Here is a 13,661-nt window from a genome sequence, read left to right on the forward strand (position 1 = left end):
AAATAAAAGTGCAACAATAACCATATATTTTTCTCTTAACATACAGTTCGTTTTTTTTTTACCAGAGAGTTTTTTCAGAATGTCTAAAACGCTACAGATGTTGCAATCTTGCATGTCGTTTGTCTTGGTTAATATTTTACAATATTTCCCCCGTAACATCTGGTTTAGGGTCTGTTTTGATACATGGGTACTATAGGGTACTAGGAGTAAATGGTTAGACTAGGTTGGGGATAGCTGATCATAAATCAGTTGTTTGGATCAGAAAGTCCTGTGGTCAGTGCTTTTGATCATAACCCGTGAAAAATCAACTCGAGCCAATCAGCGTGCGGGGCGGTAGGGGTGTTGTCTTCATCGCGGTGATCTGATTGGGCTAAATGCTTGGTTAAAAGGGGCTTTGAATTTCACGGGAGACAGTCAGAAATAGAAACAACGTGTGGAAGGAAGCAGACAGCTGGTGGGGGTAGCTAGGTAGTGAACTGTGGGAGCGCCTCAATTCAATAATCAAATCATACACATTAAGCTACTTAGTTATCTGTCTTATTCAAGAGCTCACGTGGGTAGTGTTATTAACAGCCCTTTGCGAACTCACTTTTATTCAAGAGGAGACGAGAGTTAGCTAGTTAACGTTACTGTAGCTAGCAATTCAGCTATCCTTTAACGTTACAGATGCAGCCATCAAACTACAGGTCGAAACTGATAGTTATCTAAATTATCTGTCTATTTTGAAGCAATACAAGATTGTAGCTAGCTTTTTCACCAAGCCAGAACTTTGAATTAGATAACTCCGTGTGCTACGGAGAAATACAGCATCATTGATAGCTAACTTTTGACAAATTCAAAGACTCCTTGAGGGAATGGACTTTACATTGGACTTTGCAGCAGGATGCATAGGAGGTAAGTTAACTAAAGTTAGTTAGAAAGCACACCAATGGATAGATTGTAGATTGCTTCAATGCTTGCTACGTGGCAGCACGGAGTCATATAAATGGCTTGCAAAATGCATCAGGTTGGAAACGCTTTGAATGAATGATTCATGAGTTTGGCTAGCAAAGCTAGTTGTTTAATAGATGGAAAATTACCGAGTACTGTTCATTGTCTAGTACACTTTCTTGCCCCCCATTGTTGTGAAAATTCCTATATTAAATGTGCTTAGCTGGCTAAACCTGTTTTGGTTTCTTAGAATCACAAAATATATATTTCTGTGAAACTTTATGCTCCCACCCAGACAATTCCATTCATTCCAAGCCATGTGCTGAGTGGTAAAAATGGGCGCAGTCCCCTCTCAAGCACCAATTACATTAGCGACATACACATTCAACTTCACATGGTCAAAATTATGAATATAAAGAGCGAAATTGGTACATTCTTTAGATTTGTCAGGGTACAAAGAATACCCATCCCCCAAACTAAACCAGGTGTAGTTTTAACGATTGGGCGTTTTGAAATAGGACCCGTGGAGCATTTTACCACAGTTTCTTTGATTTTACTACATTGTTAAAATTCTTATACACAGGAAGTAAATTCCTATCTTCCTATCAATATTTATCATTGGTTTAGTTAACCTCATCTCAATTAATATGAATGTCAGCTTAGCCAACGTTTATTTATAAATACGTCTATGATTGGGCGTTATTGCAATACTGTCTCGGCTACTAATAATGTCTTGAAAGTGGGGGTGAGACAAATGTTCTTTAGGGTCATCTTTCTGCCAAATCAAATGTATTTATAAAGCCCTTCGTACATCAGCTGATATCTCAAAGTGCTGTACAGAAACTCAGCCTAAAACCCATAACAGCAACCAATGCAGGTGTAGAAGCACGTGGGTCTTTCCTACAAAACTGACGTTTGACATAATTATCAGATGTAATTTTTCATGTCCTTTTGAATCACTGAGATTTTGGATCTGTACTGATCAATTTAATGCATTTTGAATAGATTTTATTTAAATACAATTTCCACAATTCTCATTACTGCAACAGTCCAACTAAGTAATAAGTTCAATTTTTTTAAACATTGCTCCCCTAATGAAAAGGCCTGAGTTAAACATAACACTGGGAAAATATATTTATACTGAACAAAAATATAAATGCAACATTTTCAAAGATTTTACTGAGTTCAAGTTAATTTAAGGAAATCAATCGATTGAAATAAATTCCCTAGGCCCTAATCTATGGATTTCACATGACTGGGCAGCGATGGGTGGGCCTATGCCCTCCAATTGGCAGCCTGGCCAACTCACTAGGGAGCCTGGCCCAACTAATCAGAATGAGCTTTATTACAGACAGAAATACTCCTCAGAACCCTAATTTGAGCTTTGTAGCTGTTTTGTTGAGAAGGCCAAGTGGCTAAAGGCAGAGTTTGAGAATAAGAACCTCCTTCTGAAAGCATATAAGCAAATAAATTAACTTGTGCTCATCTAAAGACGACTACTCCTAGATGATGCATCATGGGTGAATATAATTTATTTAAAAACTTGAGTTTTTACAGGAACTTATTGTTACCAAAATGAGATGCATGTCCAGACACTTTGTACTTAAATATTATAGTAACACTCAATTTTTTACAACTATTTCTGAACAAACTACAGCAACATATTTTCTTTTATTCAAATAAGTTAGGTTTTTCTGAAGTAAAATGACCTGCGAATTGAGTCTAGATTAATTTCAGTAATGTACATTTGGGGTGAAAATGTAAAATAATTCAGGCAAATATATAAAAATAAAAACAATTACACTTTGCCAAAAAACGAAACATCTTAGTCCTTAAATCTAAAATGGTATTGGTTGTGTATGATATTGTGCAGGTGCAATGACATTTTTATGTTTGTACACAACAAAACTGGTTTCATGAGAATCACATGAATGCACCACTGTTTCACTCACTCAAACACCAAGCCAGAACACACAAGTGGCCCTAACCTGAAACGGCCCTAGGTAGGGTTTATCCTGTGATGTACAGGTGGTGTCACACAGTATTGCGTTTTCTTCTCGCTAACAATGTCAAGGACACGTGTACAGTACAGTGAACAGCTGATGGGCAGTCCAGAGAAGACTGTTTGTTCTTGTGTAATGCACTTGATATTCAAACATGCACCCACCACCACTGAACGTGTTGTGACTTGCATCAGGTCTAGGCTCAAAGACTGAGTATTAAACAGTGTCTCCATGCTGTTTACTCTACCTATACATGTACTTAGTTACCACTCTTTCTCCAAGTTGTCAGGTTTTGTAATTGTTTCACATAGCTTTAGACCACATTACATATCAACCTTCTCCAACAAGCAAAGTGCTGATTAATTGTTCATCTTTGTCATTTCAAGGTGCTGCCGGTGTCTTGGTCGGGCATCCTTTTGACACTGTAAAGGTGGGTTTATGTTTTTTCTGGTTGGCAAATGCCTGGCACGTGTTATTTTTTTCTTAAAAATCACACTGAAATGAAATTCCTATTTAGCTACCGTGGGGTTTATCAAGGCTCCTCGAAAGGGCACGTTTGGATATAGATGAGATGACCTAAAGTGTTTGATAAAGTATGAAATATTCATGCTCTCTCCCAATCAAAACATTTCAGGAACCGCATTTCTCAGCTTTTACTTGCAAATGGTAAACTGCACTTTTTTTCCAGACCGCACACACGTGGGTATTTTGGCTCGTTTTCTGACCTAGAGTCATATCTACACACTGCTGTTTAAAAAGTAGAGCGCATAACATTCTTAACCCAGTGTCTTACTGCAACCCAATCTGTTCTTGGAACAGAACAGGCATCCCCTTCTAGTTAGGACCAGAGCTAAAGAGCTGTTTTGTTGTCTCTGCATGGCATGTTGAAGCTTGCTGAGCAACAGTATCAGACTCACAATGTGCACACAACAAACAATTAACTTATCCAGAAGCATGCCAGGTTTCTGTCTGTTATAGTTGACATTTCAAGATATTCCCATTTTTTTGTTTGAGTGAGTGTATAGCCTCAAGCTCAGCTGACCCCTACTCTCATCATAAGCATAACCCAAATATAGTTTTGACTAACACCTAAGCCACATGATATGTTGGAGCTGTGACAGCGTAGGTCATTGGAAAGCTCTGTAAATTAACAGTTGAGTTATACGCTTCATTGGGTCATAGACTCTACAAGGTTTCAAGTTCTACAGGGATTCTGAACCATGTTGAGTCCAATGCATCCCACAGTTGTCAGGATGTCCTTTGGGTGGTGGACCATTCTTAATACACACAGGAAACTTTGGATTATGGTATGCAACCCCAGTTCTTTGAAGGAGACGAGGGAGACCTCTCACTATGGGACTCGCCTTCTTTGCGGGTCATTGGTTGAAGCCTTATTCAATCACACCAGTCAGAGCTTTGTGAGTGTATGCCCTGTGTGTCTATATAACACCCTGCACTGATCTGGTTTCCTCATTCTAAGAACTTACACAAGTCAGAGAACAAAATATTCTATTTCAGTCAACTCGGTTCGACATCTCACTATGGAACACTTGCAAAATGCCCGGATTGCCAATAGCCCGTTTCCTGAGAATCCTGTTGTGGTACATGGTAATGTACCTGATCCATCCTACTTTGCTCCACCGCCAAGGACTGTGTGCGCAGGGAGGACGCAGTTAACATCCAGGCGATAGAACCTCACCAAGGGGAAGCCCAACTTGCCACCGCACAAAGATGGAGATGCCTCTGAACAGTGCCCATTGTGGCAATTCCTCTAGTGGAATGTTCTCGGACACCCAGGGGAGACTGCAATCCCCAACAACTGTACACCTTGGCGATAGCCTCCAATGAGAGAGGCGTTGTTCGGACAAAGCTCTACCCTGAGCAGGGTTGGCAAAGCAAACAGTTGGTCATAGTTTCATAATGGCCTAGTCCTGTCCATGTAGATGTGCAGGGCGCGCACCGGGCACAATGTGTTAAGGCGCCGCTGCTCTGGAGAAGAGCACTGCAGAGGGTGGAAGAGGTCAGTGGCTTGAATACTGTAAGTCATTGGAATGCCCTTTAGAAATGAATGCGACGTATCATAACCTTGAAGTAGTCGAGGGGGGGCAGTGCAAACTGAGTGCATGAAGGATGAAGCGAGGATGAACCGAGCATGCGTAAAGGTTGCTAGCGCGCTAGGCCAAGGCGAGAAACGGGGCCGATGTATATGTCACCATCGACCTATCGTCCGACCTGACAAGGACATGTTGGCCCTGTAGGAATGGACAAAAGTGCCAGAGGGCTAATAACAGTTTAGAGCTAGAACGTAGTCTGACCATACGCCGTTTACTGTACGCCCTTCGTGGACTGCTCCCCCTCCCATCCCTATAGTGATGCATCTATTTGTCACTACTTTGCGTGTGAAGACTGTCCCAGTAGGGCAGCCCCGCGTCAGGAGGGATTGAAGTGCCGATAGACACTTTCCTGAGAGAAGCATGTACCTGTAAATAGACTAGTTCAAGCAGAGTGAGGTCACCCAGCGCTGGATAGCTGAGTTAAGGAGACCAAGCAGAACCACTACAATCATGGAGCCCAGGAAGCCTCAGACGCATCTAGTATGTGGCTGATGTTGCCGTGCAAAACAGAGGCAGTGGTGAAAATGTCACTCTCCATGGTGAGGGCTGCTTGACAGGCTACTGAGACAATCCCAAAAATATTTTCTGCTGGGTTGGTAAGAGCAAGCTTTTGGCCTGACTTTTATCCTGAAGCCTAGAGCAAGCAGGTGCGACAACAGCTGGGCTGTGTGTTCCGCTGCCTGAGCCAGAGTGTCCACGCAGATCAACCAGTCGTCGATGTACATCAGGACTCTTAAGCCTCTCTCCCGTAAAGGGGCTAGGGTCGCTTCGACACACTTCATAAATATCCGTGGGGCAAGGGACAGACTGACTGGTAAGGTGAGCTATTTGGAGGCTATGCCCTCGAAGGCGAACCTTACATCTCCTGTGTGCAGGATAAACTCTGTGGAAAATAAGCATCCTTGACCTCTACTGTGGTGAACCACTGGTTTGGGGGGGGGGGGGGGGGGGGGGGGGCTGCGAATTGTAGTCTGTACCCCTGGTCTACAGTGCGTAAGACCCAAGGGGAGACTGAACACATGCGCGCGCCACTGCTCTCTGTGGAGCAAGGGATCCCGCTTCTCCCCTTTGGGGGACAGGGGACTCATGTGACATTCGCCACACTGGGGTAACTCTGCATGTGGGCAACCTATCCCGTGGAGGGGACGCGATGGCCTGCAAGGCCTGGTGGCCGGACAAGGACGCCCTCGAGAGGTTGATTGTTTTCCATGAAAACATTCTGAGCCATCACCCTCGGCCCGTGGGCCTGGATGCGATGAACTCTTTATTTGAGAACTGAACTTGGGGATTAGTGGTGACCCGCCCCAACGAGGGCATGCTACACCTATGCCATGTGTAAACGAGCTTGTGTGACTTGCAGCAGGAATCCAGAGGACACTATGGTCGTCAAGGTCGGAGGAGTTCTGCCAGCTCATCGAGCCCCCGCGCCTTGCACTAGGTGTGCCAATTCTTCCCCTTCCCTCTGGATGGCGCCATGTGGGTCTCCACTGCTAATTGCTTGGAGTGATGCCCTGAGGCACCGCGTTGCTGGTGAGCGGAGTGTCTGTCCCAGGGTCGGTGCTGCCGGAGAAGGCTGAGACTTCTTGGGGAACCTCCAGTTCTGGGAGGGAGGACTCCTCATGAAGACCTGGGTGAATGTGATCTTCTGGGGATTCAGGGCTTGTTTCTGTGGTAACAGGGAGCCCAGCATTTGAGTCTCCTTTTCTTAGAATTTAACCTGGCCTGTATCTACGATTATGGCTGGTCCAAACAGCCTGTTAGGATCGATCTGTCCATTCAGGTAGGGAAGTGCATCTGATTGCCTCGAAGAAAGGTGAGTTTTTGACTCCTGCCCTACCTCTTCAGTCTGGCTGGGTAGCAAAAACTGAGCAGAGGAGAAATTCTTCAGTGGTGTAATCCATCAGCTGGTCAAAGGGTGCTGCCTAATGCGGCAAGAGACATCCGGATTCGTCGGCATTAAGGTCCAACCCCTGGTAAAAGTGTGGATACTCTGAATCAGCCTGAAGCGCAGACTGAGGGGATACCTAAGTAGCTTCTCCCTCCTCTGGGACTTTGTTGTCAACGGAGTTGTCCTCGCACAGGTATGAGGCCTGGCCAATACTTTCCATGTACTTCACTCTACGTCACTGGAGGACACTGGAGTCCAGCTGAGTGCAATGCACACAACTAGCGGGGTTGATGGGAGCCTCCATAGCGTATTCAACGCCGAAGCAAGTAGTACAGAGCGTATGGGAATCTGTCCCGGACATGTAATGGCTGCAGTTTCCAGGGTGAGCGTTGATAGGCTTTTGCTGCTTTTTCTCCCCCTTCCCTGACGACTTGGCCTGTAAGCCTGTTGACATTGCGTTTCGGCAGGACGGACAAAAGCAAATGGAATTACCGGTGGGCTAGCTAGCCACTCCAGGCGCTGCTCCTACAATGGGAAGTTGGGAGAGACACTGGGTAACGTGCGCTTGAGCCAGGTAAGCAGAAACAGACAGCTTTATTTACCAGGGTGGTGAGAAATAAATGCCGTCTTTATATTTTCAGTGTAGTGAATTAGCTGGCTTTCTTTACCTGAGTGTTGATAGCCAGCTAGCCGAGCTGTCGCGTGGGATACAAAGTGTCGACTCGGTCTGTAAACCAAGTAACTTGAGGTAGAACGAACGGCTGGGTTATCTTTCACAGGGGAATGAAAAAGGGATGGTGCTTCAATGGTGGGGTAACACACTGAAGAAACATAACCGCTCTTGCAAACTGAATGGGGCTTTAGCCCAGAGATTGCTAGCTAAAACATCAGTGGTGCCGTTAGCCCACTAACTAGCCAAGATACTCGAAAGTTCAGCTAGCTAACTCCGAAAGTGGGAACCGACAGAGCTAGAGACCCTGGGTAGAAGTAGCTAAAATTTGTGGGAACCTGCTATTAGCAGGATGCTAAAACAGTGGAGCTAGCTAGCTAACGACGCCAATTGTGTGAATGCCAGGCAACAAGTGTACAGTATTTAGCCGATGACAAAAAAGTGCTGCTATCTGAGGTAACTTCACTCAGTAAGGTGAAGCTGAAGTAAGCAGCATTCCTGAAAAATAGAAAACAAGCCACTCAATGCTATGTGTTGGGGTAGTAACCCACACCGAAAGGAACTGTTAAGTTGAGAGCTAGTTTACTGAATAAAGCTGTGTAACGGGCTAGTAACCAGAGACTCGAGGCTAAGAATGAGGAAACCAGTGCAGTGTGTTATAAGACACTCGGGGCGTACACACACAGCTCTGATTGGCCTGTTAGGCGTGATTGAATAAGGCTTCAAATAAAGACCCGCAAAAGGGGCCGTGTCCCATAGTGAGATGTCAACTGAAAGAACTGTTGAGTGTGAAAAACCCAGCAGTGTTGCAGTTCTTGACACAAACCAGTGCGCCTGGCACCTACCTACTACCATACCCTGTTCAAAGGCACTTAAATATTTTGTCTTGCGCATTCACCCTCAATGTCACACATACACAATCCATGTCTCAATGATCTCAAGGCTTAAAAATTATTCTTTAACCTGTCTCCTCCCCTTTAAACAAGGGATCATAGCTTTCACCTGGATTCACCTGGTCAGGTTGTTTTGTACACTCAGTGTATCTGCAGGTGTTCTTCTGTGTTTGTTTTTCCGTTTCACATTTTAGGGGTTTGCATTTTTGAATGCTATGGATCCCCCTGTATACAAGATTCTACTTCCAACCTGCCGGTAAAACATATATTTTTTTAAGGCAGTGTGCAAGGTATTTTTGAAAGTACATTTCTAGTAAAGTTATACCAATCATGGCAATACAGTTTTGCATGAGTGGCTATTTTGAGCCAAATAATCAGGTTTAATTGTTTTAATGATACAATTTACGAGGTTTATACTGAAATGTCTTCTAAGAGCTGTAATTTGCAGACACTGACTCTTGAAATATTTTTGCTGTGTACTCGTAATAATCTCTAAGCGTACAAGTTACAACACATGTATCATGATATTTGTACTTGATATTTTGACAATTTGAGTCAAACTTAATTTTTTTTATTAAAAAAAATATTTTGAGAACTGAAATGTGGAGAGAGGGACACTGTTTGCTTTATCCCTGAACAGGGAGTGCTGTCTTTAACAGCATAAGTGTCACTGTTTTAGATGAGGGATATACAACCTCTGCATGGATGTGTGACCTAGCTAGTAAGTACGGACTAGGTCTTCTTTTTCTCCCCGTGTTTTGTTTTGTGAAGAAAAAAAAATATCTTCCAGTAGCACAAAATACTTAAAGAAAAAATATATATATTTTACTGTTTTGTCACCCAAATCAACTATTATATTGTAGTACATTACACAATAACCTTTTTGTTGTTGTGTATATTCTCTTTTCCTATGTGTTTTATGTGTGATGTATTTATTGTTATTAAATGTGGCTGTATTGCCTTCTGTGCTTTTTCACTAACATTGAGGCTTCCATTTTCAGGTACGACTCCAAGTTCAGAGTGTGGACAGACCTCTGTACCGCGGAACATATCACTGCTTCCAGTCTATCGTACGGCAAGAGTCGGTGAGTACGACCACTACCGTTACGGAATCAAGTCATAAACTGTTGACATGCGATTGCGTTTAGAATTGTTGGCCTTTTTATAAAAGCATGTTTCACTCCCATCAGCAATGAGCTGAGAAGCTGCAGCGTTTCTAGCGCTGTCTGACAAGTGATATTCCGCTCAAAATAGTCTAGGTATGTTGTGCACGTGTTATAAATGGTGACTAATGAAAACACACCTATAGACCTATAAGCATGACGGTCAAATGGGTTGACATTGACTGATATTTCAATTAATTAAGAGCGTTATTTATGCAATGGTATATATATTTTTTTTATCCTGGTCAATTTGGCCGGCAATTAAAAATAAAAAAAATCTTCTGTTCATATAATTTATTTTGGTCAAAATCCGGCAATTACCATTTAACGGAAACCTTGGTGTGTGGGTAGTCACCAGTGGTGGAATCCTTTCATTCAAATTGATTTGTTTTTGGAGGTGGTTGCCACTGCAGCGCCATGAGGCATTGCCATGTGCTCTGTGCAGTGCCAACTACTGTTGTACCATTTGGTTAGAACAGGGCTCTACTCAGAAGGGTCTCTTGCTAGTCTTGTGTTTCAATCATAGAGAATGATAGTGGCCAAAAGGCTGTTTTAGCATGGGCAGCTCCATTGAGGGCTTCCACCATTTTAAAGTTGTCAACTGGGTGGGACTTCCTATGGGTTGTAACCTCAATGGCGCTCCCAATGCTGTCACAGACGCTATAATGGCACATACTGTATATAAAGATGAGTCCTCTATCTATCTCTATGGCTTCAACACGGAGGTCAGTCTAGCAGAGAGCCTATTGGCCCGTCTGGGTGGGAGGAGGTTGGGAAAGATATCAGTAGCCAAGGTCAATCGGGGTGTTACGCCAGCTCCATGGCTAAATTAAGAGAACCACCTTGTCACTTGAGCTGGTTAAGTATTAGGGTAAGGCTGTCAGTATCATAGTGGAATAGCAGCTTAGTATTTTAGCCTTATAGTATTGCCTTATGATAGTATTGCCTTATGATTGATATTATAGTATTGCCCACAACATTTATTGTGGTGAAAGTGTGATTTGGCTGTGGCAAACTACTACTAATGTGTGTTTGTGCCAAGTTCTTCAGCTTCATTCAACTTAAATTACCATATTCTGTCTCTCTCTCGCTCTTTCTGTCGCTCTGCTGTGTGTCCACAGATGACGGGTCTGTACAAAGGCATTGGCTCCCCCATGATGGGCCTGACCTTTATCAATGCCATCGTGTTCGGTGTCCAGGGCAACGCCATGCGCAGGCTGGGCCACGACACGCCGCTCAACCAGTTCCTGGCCGGAGCGTCGGCGGGCGCGTTGCAGAGCGTCATTTGCTGCCCCATGGAGCTGGCCAAGACGCGCATGCAGCTGCAGGGGCTGGGCGAGAGGAAGTCCAAGCAGAAGCTGTACAAGAACTCTCTGGACTGCCTGGTGCGCATCTACCGGAAGGAGGGCTTCCGCGGTATCAACCGGGGTATGGTGACCACGCTAGTCCGCGAGACACCAGGTTTCGGGATCTACTTCCTGACCTACGACGTACTGACGCGCTCTCTGGGCTGCGAACCCGATGACCCCTACATGATCCTCAAGTTGCTGTTTGCCGGAGGCATGTCGGGCATCGCCTCGTGGATCTCCACCTACCCCGTGGACGTCATAAAGTCCCGGCTCCAGGCAGACGGCGTGGGCGGCCACAACAAGTACAATGGCATCGCTGACTGTGTGCGTCAGAGCCTGAAGCGGGAGGGCTGGCGGGTGTTCACGCACGGCCTCACCTCCACGCTGCTCCGGGCGTTCCCCGTCAACGCCACAACCTTCGCCACCGTGACTCTGTTCCTCATGTACATGCGAGACGATGAGGGCGCCGTCAAAGACTGCGAGCCCCAGCCTGCCCACTCCTCGCTCACTGTGAGCCCACAGCAGGCCCAGCCCTCAAGCTTGTGAATGGGAGAAGATGGTGTTTCTGCTCTGGTGACCCTTATTGGGTTGGAAGTGGGCCCACAATGCACCAGCTAATAAGCTGATGTGACCTGACCACTCAACGTCAGCTTCACGAAGGCTATTTTTACAAGATGTATGTATGTTGAGATGGTAAACCGCGCTTGTAAATACTTGTCCCTTTTTGACCTCTGGTTTTGTACAGAGCACCCTTTTATATATAATTGTTTAGTCTTTTTGAGAACTAATTGGTAAATCGTGGGGGGGGAAACTAGCAGTGAAAAAGCACAAAAATGGCTGACCTAGTCATCCCTTATACATGTATATGTGTGCACAGCTGAGTATATTTATGTATGTCTGAAGGGCTTGTGGTAATGACTGGAGTGGAATCTGTAGAATAGTATCAAACACATGGTTTCCAGGCGTTTGATACCGTTCCATTAGTTCCGTTTCAGGCCATTTATTATGAGCCGTTTTCCCCTCAGCAGCCTCCACTGGTCTGAAGGTATGTACATACTGTATAGATACATGCAGCTTTCCTATTAAAATACTCATTAGTAGAGTCCTAGCCAGGGATTCCAAACTAAGGGTCCATTCACACAGCTTGATGGGTGGAACTCATCCAGAAAGTAAGCCATTTCATTGGTTCTAATCAATGATTCTGCCGGCTAGGACCAATGAAATTACTTCCTTGTGTAGATTTTTACGGCGAGCAGTGTGAATGCACCCATAGGTCCGAGTGAATATTCTCTCAAGGAAAATGTATCTACCCTGTTAGAATGCCACTGGATATTCCAGAGTCGGGTGGGAGGTCTGCATTAGCTGGTTCCTGATTTAAATTACTCTTGGCTAAATTTACACAGGCTGCCCAATTCTGATCTTTTGCCCAATTGTTGGTGAAAGAGCTGATCTGTTTGTTCAAAATACCAGTTATTGCAAAATAGATCAGAATTGGGCTGCCTGGGTAAAAGCAGCCTTAGTTCTTCTTGATAATCCTAAAGTTAAACACAGTCATGGATTTCAACTCCGTCTTGTCTCAGACCTTGTAAAGGTGACACCTTTCTCATTTTACTGAAAGATTCAGAATTAACTGAAACATTTGCTCATGTGTGCTGAAATGACTGCATGAAATGTCATGAGCGAAGTGCAGAGCAAAAAATTCTAATTGTTTTGATTAAAAACATTTTTTAGTACAATAGCATTGTACTGTATTTGAGGCGGCACAGTCCCTAGCAGTATAAAACAGCCTGATTCTGTTACATTTTGGGCAAAAGTGGTACATTTTTTACAAACAAACATGATATTGACTATACATCTCATGATTTTTATTTTATAAATTATTCTACACGTATGATATATGTATGTGTAAAGGAATCTCTTGAATATTGCGTCCATTCACGTACAGACCTTGAATTGAATTGCAACCGTGTGGTTCACAAGAACATGTTACATAACTAGCTTCTATATGGTGGATGACACTGCTTGTACAGAGATGTTACTCATGATGTATTTATACTGTGAACTTGGGTCAGTGCTTTCGCGCCCTCGTCTTGTTTCTTTTATAGCACCTAGACATTCAAGGGCAACTCAACTAAATGGAATACTGCTTCCTTTCTGTTTTACTGTCATGTAAAACGACCAATCAGAGCCAGAAATTTGTTCAGAAGAGCACAAGTGCTTGAAAAGGCCAGTTACTCTTAATTTGTACGTGTCATATTTGTTCTGTATCGGTCGTAATGTCTTTCAACCAAATCAATATGTGGGGGAAAAACATGTCAGAATAAAACTATATGAAATGAGTCTTTGTCATGTCTTTTCAAGACACAGTAACTGAGAGTACCGTTGTCTGTATTTCTGCCTAAGGCCAGGATTCAATACGATCGCCATTTTAAGGTAAATTCCGATTTGAGCTGACATGCAGCGACGGGTCTGCTGAACATTGGCTTTTAAAAGGTGCATTGTCAACACTGCGATCGTAATGAATCTCAACCTTACGCACATGTAAGGCTAAGCCTGATGCTGTTTTTCATAAACCTCTAGTAAATGGCAGCATACCACTGGGGAAAATACACTTGAATGTTCCTCCCAACTGGTAATTACTAGTCTATCTT

At 43.9% G+C, this 13,661-nt stretch overlaps 1 protein-coding gene across 6 annotated transcripts; it reads left to right on the forward strand.

Moving 5' to 3' along the window:
* The first annotated feature begins 399 nt into the window (after window positions 1–399).
* Window positions 400–13,349, forward strand: LOC129811348 (mitochondrial basic amino acids transporter-like). 6 transcript variants are annotated; one of them, XM_055862574.1, is made up of 5 exons: window positions 3,320–3,363; window positions 8,693–8,754; window positions 9,178–9,219; window positions 9,500–9,583; window positions 10,783–13,349. In XM_055862574.1, the coding sequence occupies exon 5, from the start codon at window positions 10,783–10,785 to the stop codon at window positions 11,554–11,556; it is 774 nt and encodes a 257-aa protein (XP_055718549.1). In that variant the 5' UTR covers window positions 3,320–3,363; window positions 8,693–8,754; window positions 9,178–9,219; window positions 9,500–9,583; the 3' UTR covers window positions 11,557–13,349. The 6 variants fall into 6 exon arrangements, with proteins under 6 accessions (XP_055718547.1, XP_055718549.1, XP_055718553.1 ...); XM_055862572.1 differs by lacking the exons at window positions 8,693–8,754; window positions 9,178–9,219 and adding an exon at window positions 400–894; XM_055862578.1 differs by lacking the exon at window positions 9,178–9,219.
* Window positions 13,350–13,661: the final 312 nt, after the last annotated feature.

The sequence above is a fragment of the Salvelinus fontinalis genome, chromosome 15 (assembly GCF_029448725.1).
Source record: "Salvelinus fontinalis isolate EN_2023a chromosome 15, ASM2944872v1, whole genome shotgun sequence".
Taxonomy (NCBI): domain Eukaryota; kingdom Metazoa; phylum Chordata; class Actinopteri; order Salmoniformes; family Salmonidae; genus Salvelinus; species Salvelinus fontinalis.

Coding starts and splice junctions, on each gene's coding strand:
- LOC129811348 (XM_055862572.1), top strand. CDS start 855: ATGGACTTTACATTGGACTTTGCAGCAGGATGCATAGGAG. Junction 895..3,319: donor TGCAGCAGGATGCATAGGAG/GTAAGTTAACTA, acceptor TGTCATTTCAAG/GTGCTGCCGGTGTCTTGGTC. Junction 9,584..10,782: donor CTATCGTACGGCAAGAGTCG/GTGAGTACGACC, acceptor GTGTGTCCACAG/ATGACGGGTCTGTACAAAGG.